This window comes from Palaemon carinicauda, chromosome 28 (genome assembly GCF_036898095.1).
Source record: "Palaemon carinicauda isolate YSFRI2023 chromosome 28, ASM3689809v2, whole genome shotgun sequence".
Lineage (NCBI taxonomy): Eukaryota > Metazoa > Arthropoda > Malacostraca > Decapoda > Palaemonidae > Palaemon > Palaemon carinicauda.
Window position 1 is genome coordinate 51,798,985 of NC_090752.1, and position 13,327 is coordinate 51,812,311.

The window sequence follows — 13,327 nt, forward strand, 5'->3', positions numbered from 1 at the left end:
ATATATTCTATAGAAAAAAGTAGTTTTTTCTTAGGTTATATTGCCCTGTAATACAGTACAACAATACCATATATAAACAAACACACACACACACACATACACACACACACACACACATATATATATATATATATATATATATATATATATATATATATATATATATATATATATATATATATAGATATATATATATATATATATATATATATATATATATATATATATATATATCTATATATATATATATATATATATATATATATATATATATATATATATATATATATATATATATATATATATATATATATATATATATATTAACATACATAACAATTTTCTGATTATTTGGTAGCTCTTCTGTAAATGTTTAGAGATATTAAAGAGAGAGCCGGATAAATATAGAACTTTTGTATGTGAAAAAAAAATCCACAAATATAGCTAGATTGAGGTTATTTTTTTACACACCGTTTTATTTGCTTTTTATATATTATATGTTTTATATAATATCTTACAGTGCTTCGTAATATCGTAAGGAAAAGGACTATAACGTCTTTAGGTGATCTTATCAAATCAATCGGTATCAAAATAGTGTAGTCTAGCATCTATAATGTTATAGAAAATGAGCTAATCTTGTTATAGAAAATGACTTTTATACTTTCTAACTATATCTAATATAAAGCTACAATACCCTGTACGCAGGTGGCCCCCTCCATATCCCTCCTACACACACACACACACACACACACACACACACACACACACACACACACACACACACACACACACACACATTCTCTCTCTCTCTCTCTCTCTCTCTCTCTCTCTCTCTCTCTCTCTCTCTCTCTCTCTCTCTCTCTCTCTCTCTCAGAGGCATGTAGTCACATCTTTCACACACTTCTTAAATGCTTATTTCACTGATACTAAACAGTTTTTGTAAATCTTTGATGAACTTGCTCAATTTTTTTCTGAATTTTACGTTTTTAGCATATTGTTTTATACGTAACATTTTTATTACATTTTGTATCATAGTGTGTTACTCATTGTACTTTTGAATTATATAAATTGCGTGTTACTTTTTATTGCAACTTATATTTCACTATGTCTCTATTCACGTTTAATAATGGATTATGTTACCGACAGAGAGCCACAGTGCAATACACACCGTAAACAGTGTTTCTTAACCCTAGAGACCTATCTTCGTGATCTCCCTAATCCAAGGCAAATACGTAGCGATGTCCATGTACACAGCGGGCTTCCCTGGCTGAGCGCAGCCCTGTCGCCAAGACATCACTGCTACAGGCACTGAGTTACAGACAAGAGGTCCACCGTTGTCACCCTGGGGACAAAATATAAACAGTTATGTGAATTATCCAATAGTGTATGGGACGGGATTGTCTTGTGAATCTTAGCGTCCAAATTTTGAATATAAGGGAATTGGTAATTCTTCAAGGAGCTTATTATGCGAGGATATTATTTTTTGAAAGTTCAGAGGAAAGTTTTTAAAGAGTAATAAAAAGTTTTAAAGGGAATTTTCCCATTAAAGAATCATAGTCTAAAATGTTGAGTGTGAATTTGAATTGAAAAAGGCCATTTGTACTATCACATGCCAATAATGATACAGAATAATCTTGAAATGGTTTAGAGGGAGTGTTTAGGGAAGGTAAATAAATACATAGGAAATTAACTTAGATCTAATGTTTCCAGACTTTGAATATAAACATGGATTTGCATTGATGGCGGTGTACTTTAGTTACAATTAAAGATCTGAATATGGAAAAATAGACGAGTTGAAATAATGCTAGAGATGAATTAAATCACTATATAAGGCCTATATATATATATATATATGTATATATATATATATATATATATATATATATATATATATATATATATATATATATATATATATATATATATATATATTGCAGAGATATATCTCTTAAATTCCGGGAAGTAGCGTACAGTAAAACTTAAAAAAAGAAAAGAAAAAACAAAAATGCATCATCCCGGAGAACCTTCAGATTCAGAGGATAGATTTCAATAGCAGATGCAATAAATTCACGGACAATAATCTAATATTTAGGGAGAAAGACTTAAATCCAATATATTAGATTAGTCTGGACAATAGAGTTTTATAGACGTATAGTTGAAGTTACATAGGTTAAGCTTATTTCTCTGTCCCTGAAACAATTAACAAAACTCCTTACTATTATATGCCAAGAGAAAGAAAGTAAAGAATTGTTTATCAGCATGAAACCTCATTATTAAAAACTCTCAGATCTCAAGACCACTGACACTTACCACGCATGCGCCGACGCCATCTTGCCCAGCGCAGATGTCCCCTTCTCCAAGTACCGTCGAATAAGCTGCGTTGCAATTTTCCTTCGGCAATATTGGAACAGATGTATATTTCAACGAATTAGTCCCAGGAGCATTGTCTCGAAGAGGTCCCCATCCTGGTTCGTGGCACAGACCTAAGAGTAAAATGTCTAATAAGAATATCAGAAGATGGTGTACAGTAATGTCAGAAATTAGCAAGATTATATGCAAGATGGACTCTGAAGGCATAAATGTTCAGCAAGTATTTCTAACCCGGAATACACCATTGAAGATTAAGATTATGAAAGACTATTGTATTTCACTTGTGTATTTTTTTTAAATAGAAGAATAAATGTTAGAATATTCTTTAAAAAACTGTTTCAATATACTTTTAGGACTGAGGTAGTTATCCATTCCTTAAAAGGATGAAACAAACTATCTCTGTCGTAACTAAAAAAGAATAATTATACTAACCCTTACGTATTATATTCTTATTTTCACAGATATGTCAATCCTTTATGTAGAAACTTAGTGCATTCATCATCTTTCTGATTTTACTACCACCACACGTAAAATAATCAAATATGAGCAGTCAATATTATCCAGAAATAGATAATAAAACAACCCTTCCTTTCGGGGATTTGAAGAACTGACCTGTGATTTACCAGGTCAAGCCTAATAAACAGTATCAGCTCTGACCTGGTAAATCACAAGTCATAGGTTCAGGTTCCCAGATAGGTGTTTCGTCTTAAAATGTTTTACTTATCATGTTGTTTATTTATTTCCCCATTTCCTTTCCTCACTGTGCTATTTTTTTCTTGTTGGAGCTTTAGTGGTTATAGCATCCTGCTTTCCCAGTTAGGATTGTAGATTAGGTGATAATAATAATAATAATAATAATAATAATAATAATAATAATAATAATAATAATAATAATAATAATAATAATAATAATAATAATAATAATGATAATAATAATAATAATTCTCACCTGCCTACCAATAGTGTGGAAGTTACTAACAACTATCATCAGTGAAAGGCTATACAACTACCTAGAGGAGATAAACACTATCCCCCACCAACAGAAAGGCTGCAGAAGGGGGTGTAGGGGCACAAAAGACTAGCTCCTGATAGACAAAAGAGTAATGAAGAACAGTTGGAGAAGGAAAACCAACCTAAGCATGGCATGGATTGACTATGAGAAAACCTTCGGCATGATAACACACACATGGCTGATAGAATACCTGAAAATATATGGGGGAGAGGAGAACACCATTGGCTTCCTCAAAAATACAATGCGCAACTGGAATATAGTACTTACAAGCTTTGGAATAAGATTACCAGAGGTTAATATCGGGAGAGGGATCTTCCAGGACGATTCACTGTCCCCCACTACTCTCTGTAGTAGCCACGATTCCCATGACGAAAGTTCTGCAGAAGATGGATGCTGGGTACCAACTCAAGAAAAGAGGCAACAGAACTAGCCATCTGATGTTCATGGACGTCATCAAGTTGTATGGTAAGAACATCAAGGAAATAGATATCTTAATCCAGACTGTAAGGACTGTATCTGGGGACATCAGGACGGAGTTCGGGATAAAAAATATGCCCTAGTCAGCACACAAAAGGGCCAAGTAACAGGGCCTGAAGGGATAAAGCTACCAGTTGGGAGCAACATCAAACACATAGACGAAATGGGATACAAATACCTGGGAATAATGGAAGGAGGGGATATAAAACACCAAGAGACCATAGGCGATACTCAAGTCAAAACTCAACGCCGGAAAAATGATAAAAGCCATAAACACATGGTCAGTACCAGTAATCAGATACAGCGCAGGAATAGTCGAATGGACGAAGGCAGAACTCCACAGCATAGACCAGAAAACTAGGAAATATATGACAATACACAAAGCACTACACCCAAGAGCAAATACGGACAGACTATACTTGACAAGAAAGGAAGGAGGGAGATGACTGCTAAGTATAGAGGACTGCGTCAACATCGAAAATAGAGTACAGGGGCAATATCTAAAAATCAGTGAAGACGAGTGGCTCAAGAGTGCATGGGAAGAAAGACTGATAAAAGTAGACGAAGACACAGAAATATACAGACAGGAGAATGTCAAGCAGAACAGAGAACTGGCACAGCAAACCAATGCACGGACAATACGTGAGGCAGACTAAAGAACTAGCCAGTGATGACACGTAGCAATGGCTACTGAAGGGAGAGCTTAAGAAGGAAACTGAAGGAATGATAACGGCGGCACAAGATCAGGCCCTAAGAACCAGATATGATCAAAGAACTATAGAAGAAATAACATCTCTCCCATATGTAGGAATTGCAATACGAACAATGAAACCATAAACCACATAGCAAGCGAATGTGCGGCACTTGCACAGAACCAGTACAAAAATAGGCATGATTCAGTGGCAAAAGCCCTCCACTGGAGCCTGCGCAAGAAACATCAGCTACCTTGCAGTAATAAGTGTTACGAGCACCAACCTGAGGGAGTGATAGAAAATGATCAGGCAAAGATCCTCTGGGACTATGGTATCAAAACAGCTAGGGTGATACGTGCAAATAGACCAGACATGACGTTGATTGACAAAATCAAGAAGAAAGTATCATTTATTGATATCGCAGTACCATGGGACTTCAGAGTTGAAGAAAAAGAGATCAGTATCGAGACCTGAAAATAGAAATAAGAAGGATATGGGATATGCCAGTGGAAATTGTACCCATTATCATAGGAACACTAGATCCCTGAAAAGGAATCTAGAAAAACTAGAGGCTGAAGTAGCTCCAGGACTCATGCAGAAGAGTGTAATCCTACGAACGGAGCACATAATAAGAAAAGTGATGGACTCCTAAGGAGGTAGGATGCAACCCGGAACCCTACACTATAATTAAATAGTAAAAATGAAAATAATAATAATAATAATAATAATAATAATATTAATAATAATAACAATAATAATAATAATAATAATAATAATAATAATAATAATAATAATAATAATAATAATAATAATAATACCACCCAGTGGAAAGACTGTGATAAAAAAAGAATGATAATAAGGCTATGGAATATGCAAGGAGAAGTGGTGCCAATAAAATAATCATAAGAGCACTAGGGACCATACCTAAGTCATTGGAAAGGAATCTTCAGAATGTAGGAGCCAATATATCCCCAGGACTTGTGCAAAAGAGCGTGCTACTTGAAATAGCACATACTCGTATAGTGAAGAAAGTAATGGATTCCTAAGGAAGCAGGATGCAACCCAGAATCCCACGCTATAAACCACCAGTCTCTGTAGACTGTGATGAACAAAATGAACATAATAATGACGATAATATACACCACTACTAAGTATTTTACCTGTAAAGTTGCTAAAAGGTAAGTCGGGCAAGCGGGCGATGCTTATGAAATCATTTTCGGTAACAGCTTCAGCCAAGCGGACGAGACCCATGTCGTGTTTGTAAGGTTTCGTATGGCTGGCCAAGGAGAGATAAATTATGAAATGAGCTGCATTGATTTATAATATAATACATTATATTGTATGAAGGCAAATGTATGATTTGGTGTTTCGGCCACCGTGAAACTCAGAGGTCAACATTTGTGCAAGGAAAGATGGCGATATTTTTTTTTCTTTCTTTAACGGAAACTAGTTAGGGAAGTCTTTGCAAAATTTTAACGAAAACAAGAAGTTAGTGGAAGACTTTGAAAAACAGAAAGAAAATAAAGAAGATAGATGTAATACGAATCATTAAATTATTGTGAAAATTGATATACAGTGAAAGGAACATTTTGAATGAAAATACAAATTTTAAGTAAAGAAACTGACTACACTTACTAGCCATATTCAGGATGCTTAAAATACTCCTCAACTCGAATCCTTTTCCCAGTTTCTTGAAGGTAACCGATTTCCTTCTCCCCCACAACAACCTGTCGAAGGAGGTAAATGGATCCTAATTAGGAATTTGTTACAAGCGAAGGGAACAGTTGAGATGTGCTTATGATTAAGGGACGTGCCACATTTCCTATACCGCAGGCCATTCTTTAATCCAAGGTTGCTTAATATACAGCAAGGTATGGCAACGCCAGTATTAACAAATGACAGCTTTAATCTAAATCATTTGTAGCTGGACCATAATCACCCTCGCAATGTGTGTTGAAAATAAGAAAACAATATGCAAATGTCACAACAGTATCATCATTTAAAATAAGACGCGAGAAAAAAACAATATCTATCAAATCATACTTAAGGAAGAGGCAAACTTTTAACTGTATCCAAGAGCGAATACACCTCAGTACAGAAGCAATCATTGCAACCTGGATATAGCATGGTTCAATTACTCATGATGTAAATATACCTTTGTGTAAACATCTGATGATAATTTAGTTTTAAATAAAAGCTTGATTGTTACTGGTCGAGCAAAATACCCGAGGAAAAGACTCCACTTAAATTAATATTATGATTACTATCATAAGCTATATGCCCTTTCTTCATTATGAGAATGATTCTGATGAGGACAAGAGAAGGTCAGTTTGGTTTCATGAAACGGGCCTAATCCTTCCTACCTCTCCAGGGAATTGAACATGGGTGATTATCACTAGGGGGTAAGTATGGCGAGAAGATTATGACGAAAGATAATCATGATATGATCGAAAATAAAAGATCACTGGAAATAAACATAGAAGGTTCTGCTAGGGTAAATTTTGACTTTTCATTTCAACGGGGTAAAGCAATATTATGGAAATTTTTAGTAAATGGGCTCATCCTCGCTTTAGGAGTAATCTAAGTAAATAAATGATCGAGATAAACATACCACAAGATCCTCAGGTCTCTCTGAATCCAGACAGTGAGCTGCTGTGAGAATCCAGGTGGGCGAGATCAACATTCCACCGCACAGGTGCAGTATTGTGTTGTGGTGATTCGTCACCTGGATACTGGTGACGTAAGGGAATTCCTCAGCTGAAATAAGTAAAGATCAACCTTATTATTATTATTATTATTATTATTATTATTATTATTATTATTATTATTATTATTATTGTTGTTGTTGTTATTATAAGCTAAACTACAACCCTAGTTGGAGTAGTATCCTGCTGTAACCCCTTTAAGGGGTCCAACAGGGAAAACTACCCCAGTGAGGAGAGGAAATAAGGAAAAGTAACCTTACATAAAGGATTGTTATTTTCCTACAAATCAAATCATAACTTATATTAGAATCTTGAAGTTGAATTGCACTGAGTATGATGAGCTTGGTATCAAAATCATTATTAATGTCATTAATAATAGAATTTAACGTGACATTAAGTGGTGGAATTTCATTTGATGTAGAGTTAAATGTGGTGTTTGGAGATTAAATATGAATGTTTGTATTGTGAATATAACTATTTCATGTTTCTTAACTTAAGTTCACATTAATGTATCGTTATATTGTGTCTTGAGAATGTAACAAAAATGTTAGAGAAGTATTTTTCCAAAAGCTGAGAAATAAAATCACTAACACTTTCGAAACATTTTATTTTAACATTTTTTTTTAATACGTAATATTATATTATTGAGTTCCCCTTAATAAAAAGACATTGTTTAGATTAAAAAGAGACGAATGAGCTGTATACCCTGTCTGTAATTTGGGGAGAGTCCAAAGGTCCACGACAAGCCTCTTATCCCTTTCAACATCTCGCCATAAATCTAGTCTGTTCAAAACCCATAATTGCAAAAGTAGAGTATAAAAGTTAAGACGACGCATGATTGGCTTAATATTACAAAGCTAGTGTAAGCGACCCGTCAAAAATGACGTCTAGATATTTAAGTATGCACACACACGTACACGCTCATATTCAACCATTCCCACCCTCCCTCTTACCAAACTACATCCCGCTGGTTCGACTATTTGTGGGAGAGTGGTTTCCGAGTGTACCTCTCGGGGTAACCCCTCTCAACAGGGTATGGCTATTCCTTCTCCCCCATGACCGTGAAAGGAAAAAGAGAGATTAGTGAGCACAAGAGAAAGTGAATAGCCGCGATGAGATTTTATTTACAGCTAAGATGATCAATAATAGTGACATCACCGCTTTCATGATTCCGTTTAAATTACTCTTCACAATTATTCATTTAGATATAATGTCTAAATTACTCTAAAGCAGGTTAAAGAGAGTTAGAGTCTTATCTGGGCACTGAAAGACTAAAGAATTGTTGAAAAAGTTAGACAGCTGAGTGAAGGAGACAGGAGTCAATGGGCGTAGCATAAAATGATCGACAATGACTACAGTATGCCGCGTAAGTCCCAATGTAGGCGATAGGATCACGAAAATTATTCAGTTCTAATTTACTTTACTTACTGGGAGTTGGCGAACTTAGTGGTGGTTCTATAGTCGTGGCTGAAAAAAATGAATATATTTTCAGAACAAACAGTAAAAGAAATAAATATAATTTCAGAACAAACAGTAAAAAATAAAAATATTCTAAGAAACAACCAGTAAAAAATAGATACATTTTCAGAGCAAACAGCAAAAAATAAACATATTATCAGAACAAACAGTAAAAAAAAAAAAAAAAAAAAAAAAAAAAAAAAAAATTCAGAACAAAGTATAAGAATGAATAAATTTGCAAAATAAACAGTATTATATTTAGGAAACATAAAATTACACTATCATTTGATATATTGTTACAAATACTTTTCGTTTTAGCTTACCTGGGGTTGTTACAGTAGTTGTTGTAACTGTAAAGAAAAAGTTTGTTTTATTATTATTTATTTATCGCTTAAGATAAAAAGACATTGTAGACTTTTGATAATTGTTGAAATTGGTGCTTATTAAAATCAGTTTTCATTGAAATATCATAAAATGTTTCCCTGAGTAATTTTTCAATGTATTTGGTATTTACAAAAATGTATATTACATCTATTACATGTGTATACACATATATAAAGTCTCTCTCTCTCTCTCTCTCTCTCTCTCTCTCTCTCTCTCTCTCTCTCTCTCTCTCTCTCTCTCTATATATATATATATATATATATATATAGATATATATATATATACATATATATATGTATATATATACACACATATATATGTTTGTATATATATATATGTATATATATGTACATATCTATATACTCACACACACACACACACACACACACACACATATATATATATATATATATATATATATATATATATATATATATATATATATATGTGTATATATATACATATATATATGTGTGTGTGTATGTAGAAGAGAATGAACTTGGCAACCAAAATCATAAAAACACAATGTTAATCATTTAGTACTAAAAAACACACATATCTAGCTTACTAGTAATCGGTGGTACAGTGTTGACTGTTCCTGGAACGATAAGAGAAAGACATGTTATCAGATTATAAAATTTTTCATTATAAATACAATCATGAACTCAAATGCCTCAGAAGCTCCTACTGGACTGTAACAAATACAATGAAAATACAAATGCTAAGACATTTTTGGGAGGTTGTGAGTTTGTGTAAAATTCAAGATGAACGGCGCAATGTGTATGAATGTGCTCAACAAGTTGATGATGATCTTTCTATGTCACAGGGGGTTGTTAATAGCCATTTGAATATTCTTTTTTTTTTTTTTTTTTTTTTTTAGCAAGTGGCAAGGATTGTAATAACTTTTTGGATATGAGGTCGTATTTTGGGCTACTAATCATGAATACAAAGATGTATATAAAATTTCAATATATCAACATTTTACTTGCTATATAGTAATATTGTGATTAATACAGAATTTAAATTTGGTAGAACAGTATTGTGGAAGTTCTTATTACAGGATCTCATCCTTGGATTTATGAGTTAAATGGTGAATGGGAAAAAATATAAGTAGAAAAATTGAAAAAGGTAAAGAGAGCGTTGATAACTTTTTAACTAGTGAAATGGCGAGAGAAAATAATATATTTAGCATGAAGTTTCAGCCGAAAAAAACTGACGTCAATGAGAGAGAGAGAGAGAGAGAGAGAGAGAGAGAGAGAGAGAGAGAGAGAGAGAGAGAGAGAGAGAGAAACGTGACATATGACAATATGTTGTAACTCTGCGTGTCTGGAACACAACTGAAAAATAGTTATTCAGAACTTAATTACGATGCCGATTCCAAGTTATTAGTCCATGATAGCTCTCATTTTGGAATTATGCTGTCTCGCTTCAAGCTATGATAGGACTGAGACAAACCAAGCTCTTTGTGATTTAAAACTGGAAATATTGTCCATAGGCGTACGAGACAGGGAGGGGGGTGGCTGAGTGGGTGGGCTGCTGCAACTCTTTAAATTTTTGGGAGACTTAAATTTTTCGGGCAGAGAATCCTGGACTATTCAACTGTCAGATAATGAATACTGACATAGTCCTTGCGTGTTTTCTATATATATATATATATATATATATATATATATATATATATATATATATATATATATATATACATCTATATATATGTATATCTATATCTATCTATCTATCCATCTATCTATCTATCTATCTATCTATCTATCTATCTATCTATCTATCTATATATATATATATATATATATATATATATATATATATATATATATATATATTGTATATATATGTATATAGACACACAGATATATATATATCTATATATATATACATATATATATATATATATATATATATATATATATATATATATATATATATATATATATATATATCTATGTGTGTGCATGTCTGTGTATAATAGAATGAACATGGCAACCAAAATCCTAAAAACTCAATGTTAATCACTTATTGCTAAAAAAAAACACATATATCTAGCTTACTAGTAATCGGTGGTACAGTGTTGACTGTTTCTGGAACGATAAGAGAAATACATGTTATCAGATTATAAAATTTTGAATTATAAATACAATCATAAACTCAATTGCCTCAGAGGCTCAAGTGTAGCCTACTTAACTGTAACAAATACAATGAAAATACAAATCCTAAGACTTTTTTGGGAGGTTGAGTTTATGTAAAATTCAAGGTGTAAGGCGCAGGGTGTGTGAATGCGCTCAACAAGTTGCTGATGATCTTTCTCTGATACAGGGGGTTGTCAATAAGCTATTTGAATATTTTTTGGCAGGTGGAAGGAATTTTAATTACTTTCTGGGTGTTTAAAGGTTTAAAGGTCACTCAAAAATGGCAGAGGCAAGGAACAGTGAGTGACATTGCCCTATCAAACAGGAAAATGCCCTAGAAGAGATCATATGTATATATGCTCAGTCTCTTCTAGGAATGAATGAATGAATGATGCCAGAGAACTTAAAATCATTCATTCAATCATTCCTAGAAGAGACTGAGCATATATACATATGAACAACGCCCAAACCCCCTCTCCACCAAAGCTAGGAACAGGGAGGGCCAGGCAATATTCAGCTGACAAGGATGGTGAGGTTGTAGCGACTAAAGGATCTAATGAGTTTGAGCGGGACTCGAACCGCAGTCTGCCGTTCACCAGCTTTGGTAATAAATTTCATCATAAAAGTAAGATTTATACACACACACACACACACACACACACACACACACACATATATATATATATATATATATATACATATATATATATATATATATATATATATATATATATATATATATATAATACATATACTGTATGTAAATATGTGTACATATATATGTATATATATATGTATATATGTGTATATAGAAATATACACACACACATATATATATATATATATATATATATATATATAGACCACAATGACAATGGCATTTGATACCGAATTCTACCTTGGGGATATATATCCACTGGAATTAATTTATGATAATAGCTTCTGGCAGGGCTGAGAAGCAATGGTTCGAATCTCTGCCCAGCCAGAAGCCATTGTGGTTGATATTCACATTGATTAAAATCACGAGTGATAGTGATATATATATATATATATATATATATATATATATATATATATATATATGATGGGAGATGAGAATGAGAGAGAGATTACAATAGAGGAAGTGAGGAGAGCACTAGATGAAACGAGAGTAGGAAAAGCATCTGGAATGGATGGTGTGAAAGCTGAGATGTTGAAGGAAGGGGGTGTAACTGTACTTGAATGGTTGGTGAGATTGTTTAATGTATGTTTTGTGTTGTCAATGGTACCAGTAGATTGGGTCTGTGCATGTATTGTACCACTATATAAGGGTAAGGGAGATGTGCATGAGTGTTGTAATTCAAGAGGTATTAGTTTGTTGAGTGTAGTTGGAAAAGTGTATGGTAGAGTACTGATTAATAGGATTAAGGATAAAACAGAGAATGCAATCTTGGAAGTACAGGGTGGTTTTAGAAGAGGTAGGGGTTGTATGAATCAGATTTTTACAGTTAGGCAGATATGCGAGAAATATTTAGCAAAAGGTAAGGAGATGTATGTTGCGTTTATGGATCTGGAGAAAGCATATGATAGAGTTGATAGGGAAGCAATGTGGAATGTGATGAGGTTATATGGAGTTGGTGGAAGGTTGTTGCAAGCAGTGAAAAGTTTCTACAAAGGTAGTAAAGCATGTGTTAGAATAGGAAATGAAGTGAGCGATTGGTTTCCGGTGAGAGTGGGGCTGAGACAGGGATATGTGATGTCGCCGTGGTTGTTTAACTTGTATGTTGATGGAGTGGTGAGAGAGGTGAATGCTCGAGTGCTTGAACGAGGACTAAAACTGGTAGGCGAGAATGATCATGAATGGGAGGTAAACCAGTTGTTGTTTGCGGATGATACTGTACTGGTAGCAGACACAGAGGAGAAGCTTGACCGACTAGTGACAGAATTTGGAAGGGTGTGTAAGAGAAGGAAGTTGAGAGTTAATGTGGGTAAGAGTAAGGTTAGGAGATGTACGAGAAGGGAAGGTGGTGCGAGGTTGAATGTCATGTTGAATGGAGAGTTACTTGAGGAGGTGGATCAGTTTAAGTACTTGTGGTCTGTTGTTGT

General features: G+C 33.7%; 1 protein-coding gene across 1 annotated transcript in view; it reads right to left on the reverse strand.

Annotated features, from left to right (window-relative positions):
- Nucleotides 1-536: 536 nt before the first annotated feature.
- The window catches only part of LOC137622029 (trypsin-3-like), a 22,383-nt gene continuing 9,592 nt past the window's right edge, over nucleotides 537-13,327 (reverse strand). The window contains exons 4-12 of the mRNA XM_068352511.1: nucleotides 11,165-11,194; nucleotides 9,667-9,696; nucleotides 9,038-9,064; nucleotides 8,685-8,723; nucleotides 7,163-7,308; nucleotides 6,187-6,278; nucleotides 5,712-5,827; nucleotides 2,311-2,483; nucleotides 537-1,342 (exon numbers count right to left, since the gene is read on the reverse strand). Coding sequence (XP_068208612.1) covers nucleotides 1,190-1,342; nucleotides 2,311-2,483; nucleotides 5,712-5,827; nucleotides 6,187-6,278; nucleotides 7,163-7,308; nucleotides 8,685-8,723; nucleotides 9,038-9,064; nucleotides 9,667-9,696; nucleotides 11,165-11,194 — 806 coding nt within the window. The 3' untranslated portion in view covers nucleotides 537-1,189. The remainder of the gene's footprint in view (nucleotides 1,343-2,310; nucleotides 2,484-5,711; nucleotides 5,828-6,186; nucleotides 6,279-7,162; nucleotides 7,309-8,684; nucleotides 8,724-9,037; nucleotides 9,065-9,666; nucleotides 9,697-11,164; nucleotides 11,195-13,327) is intronic.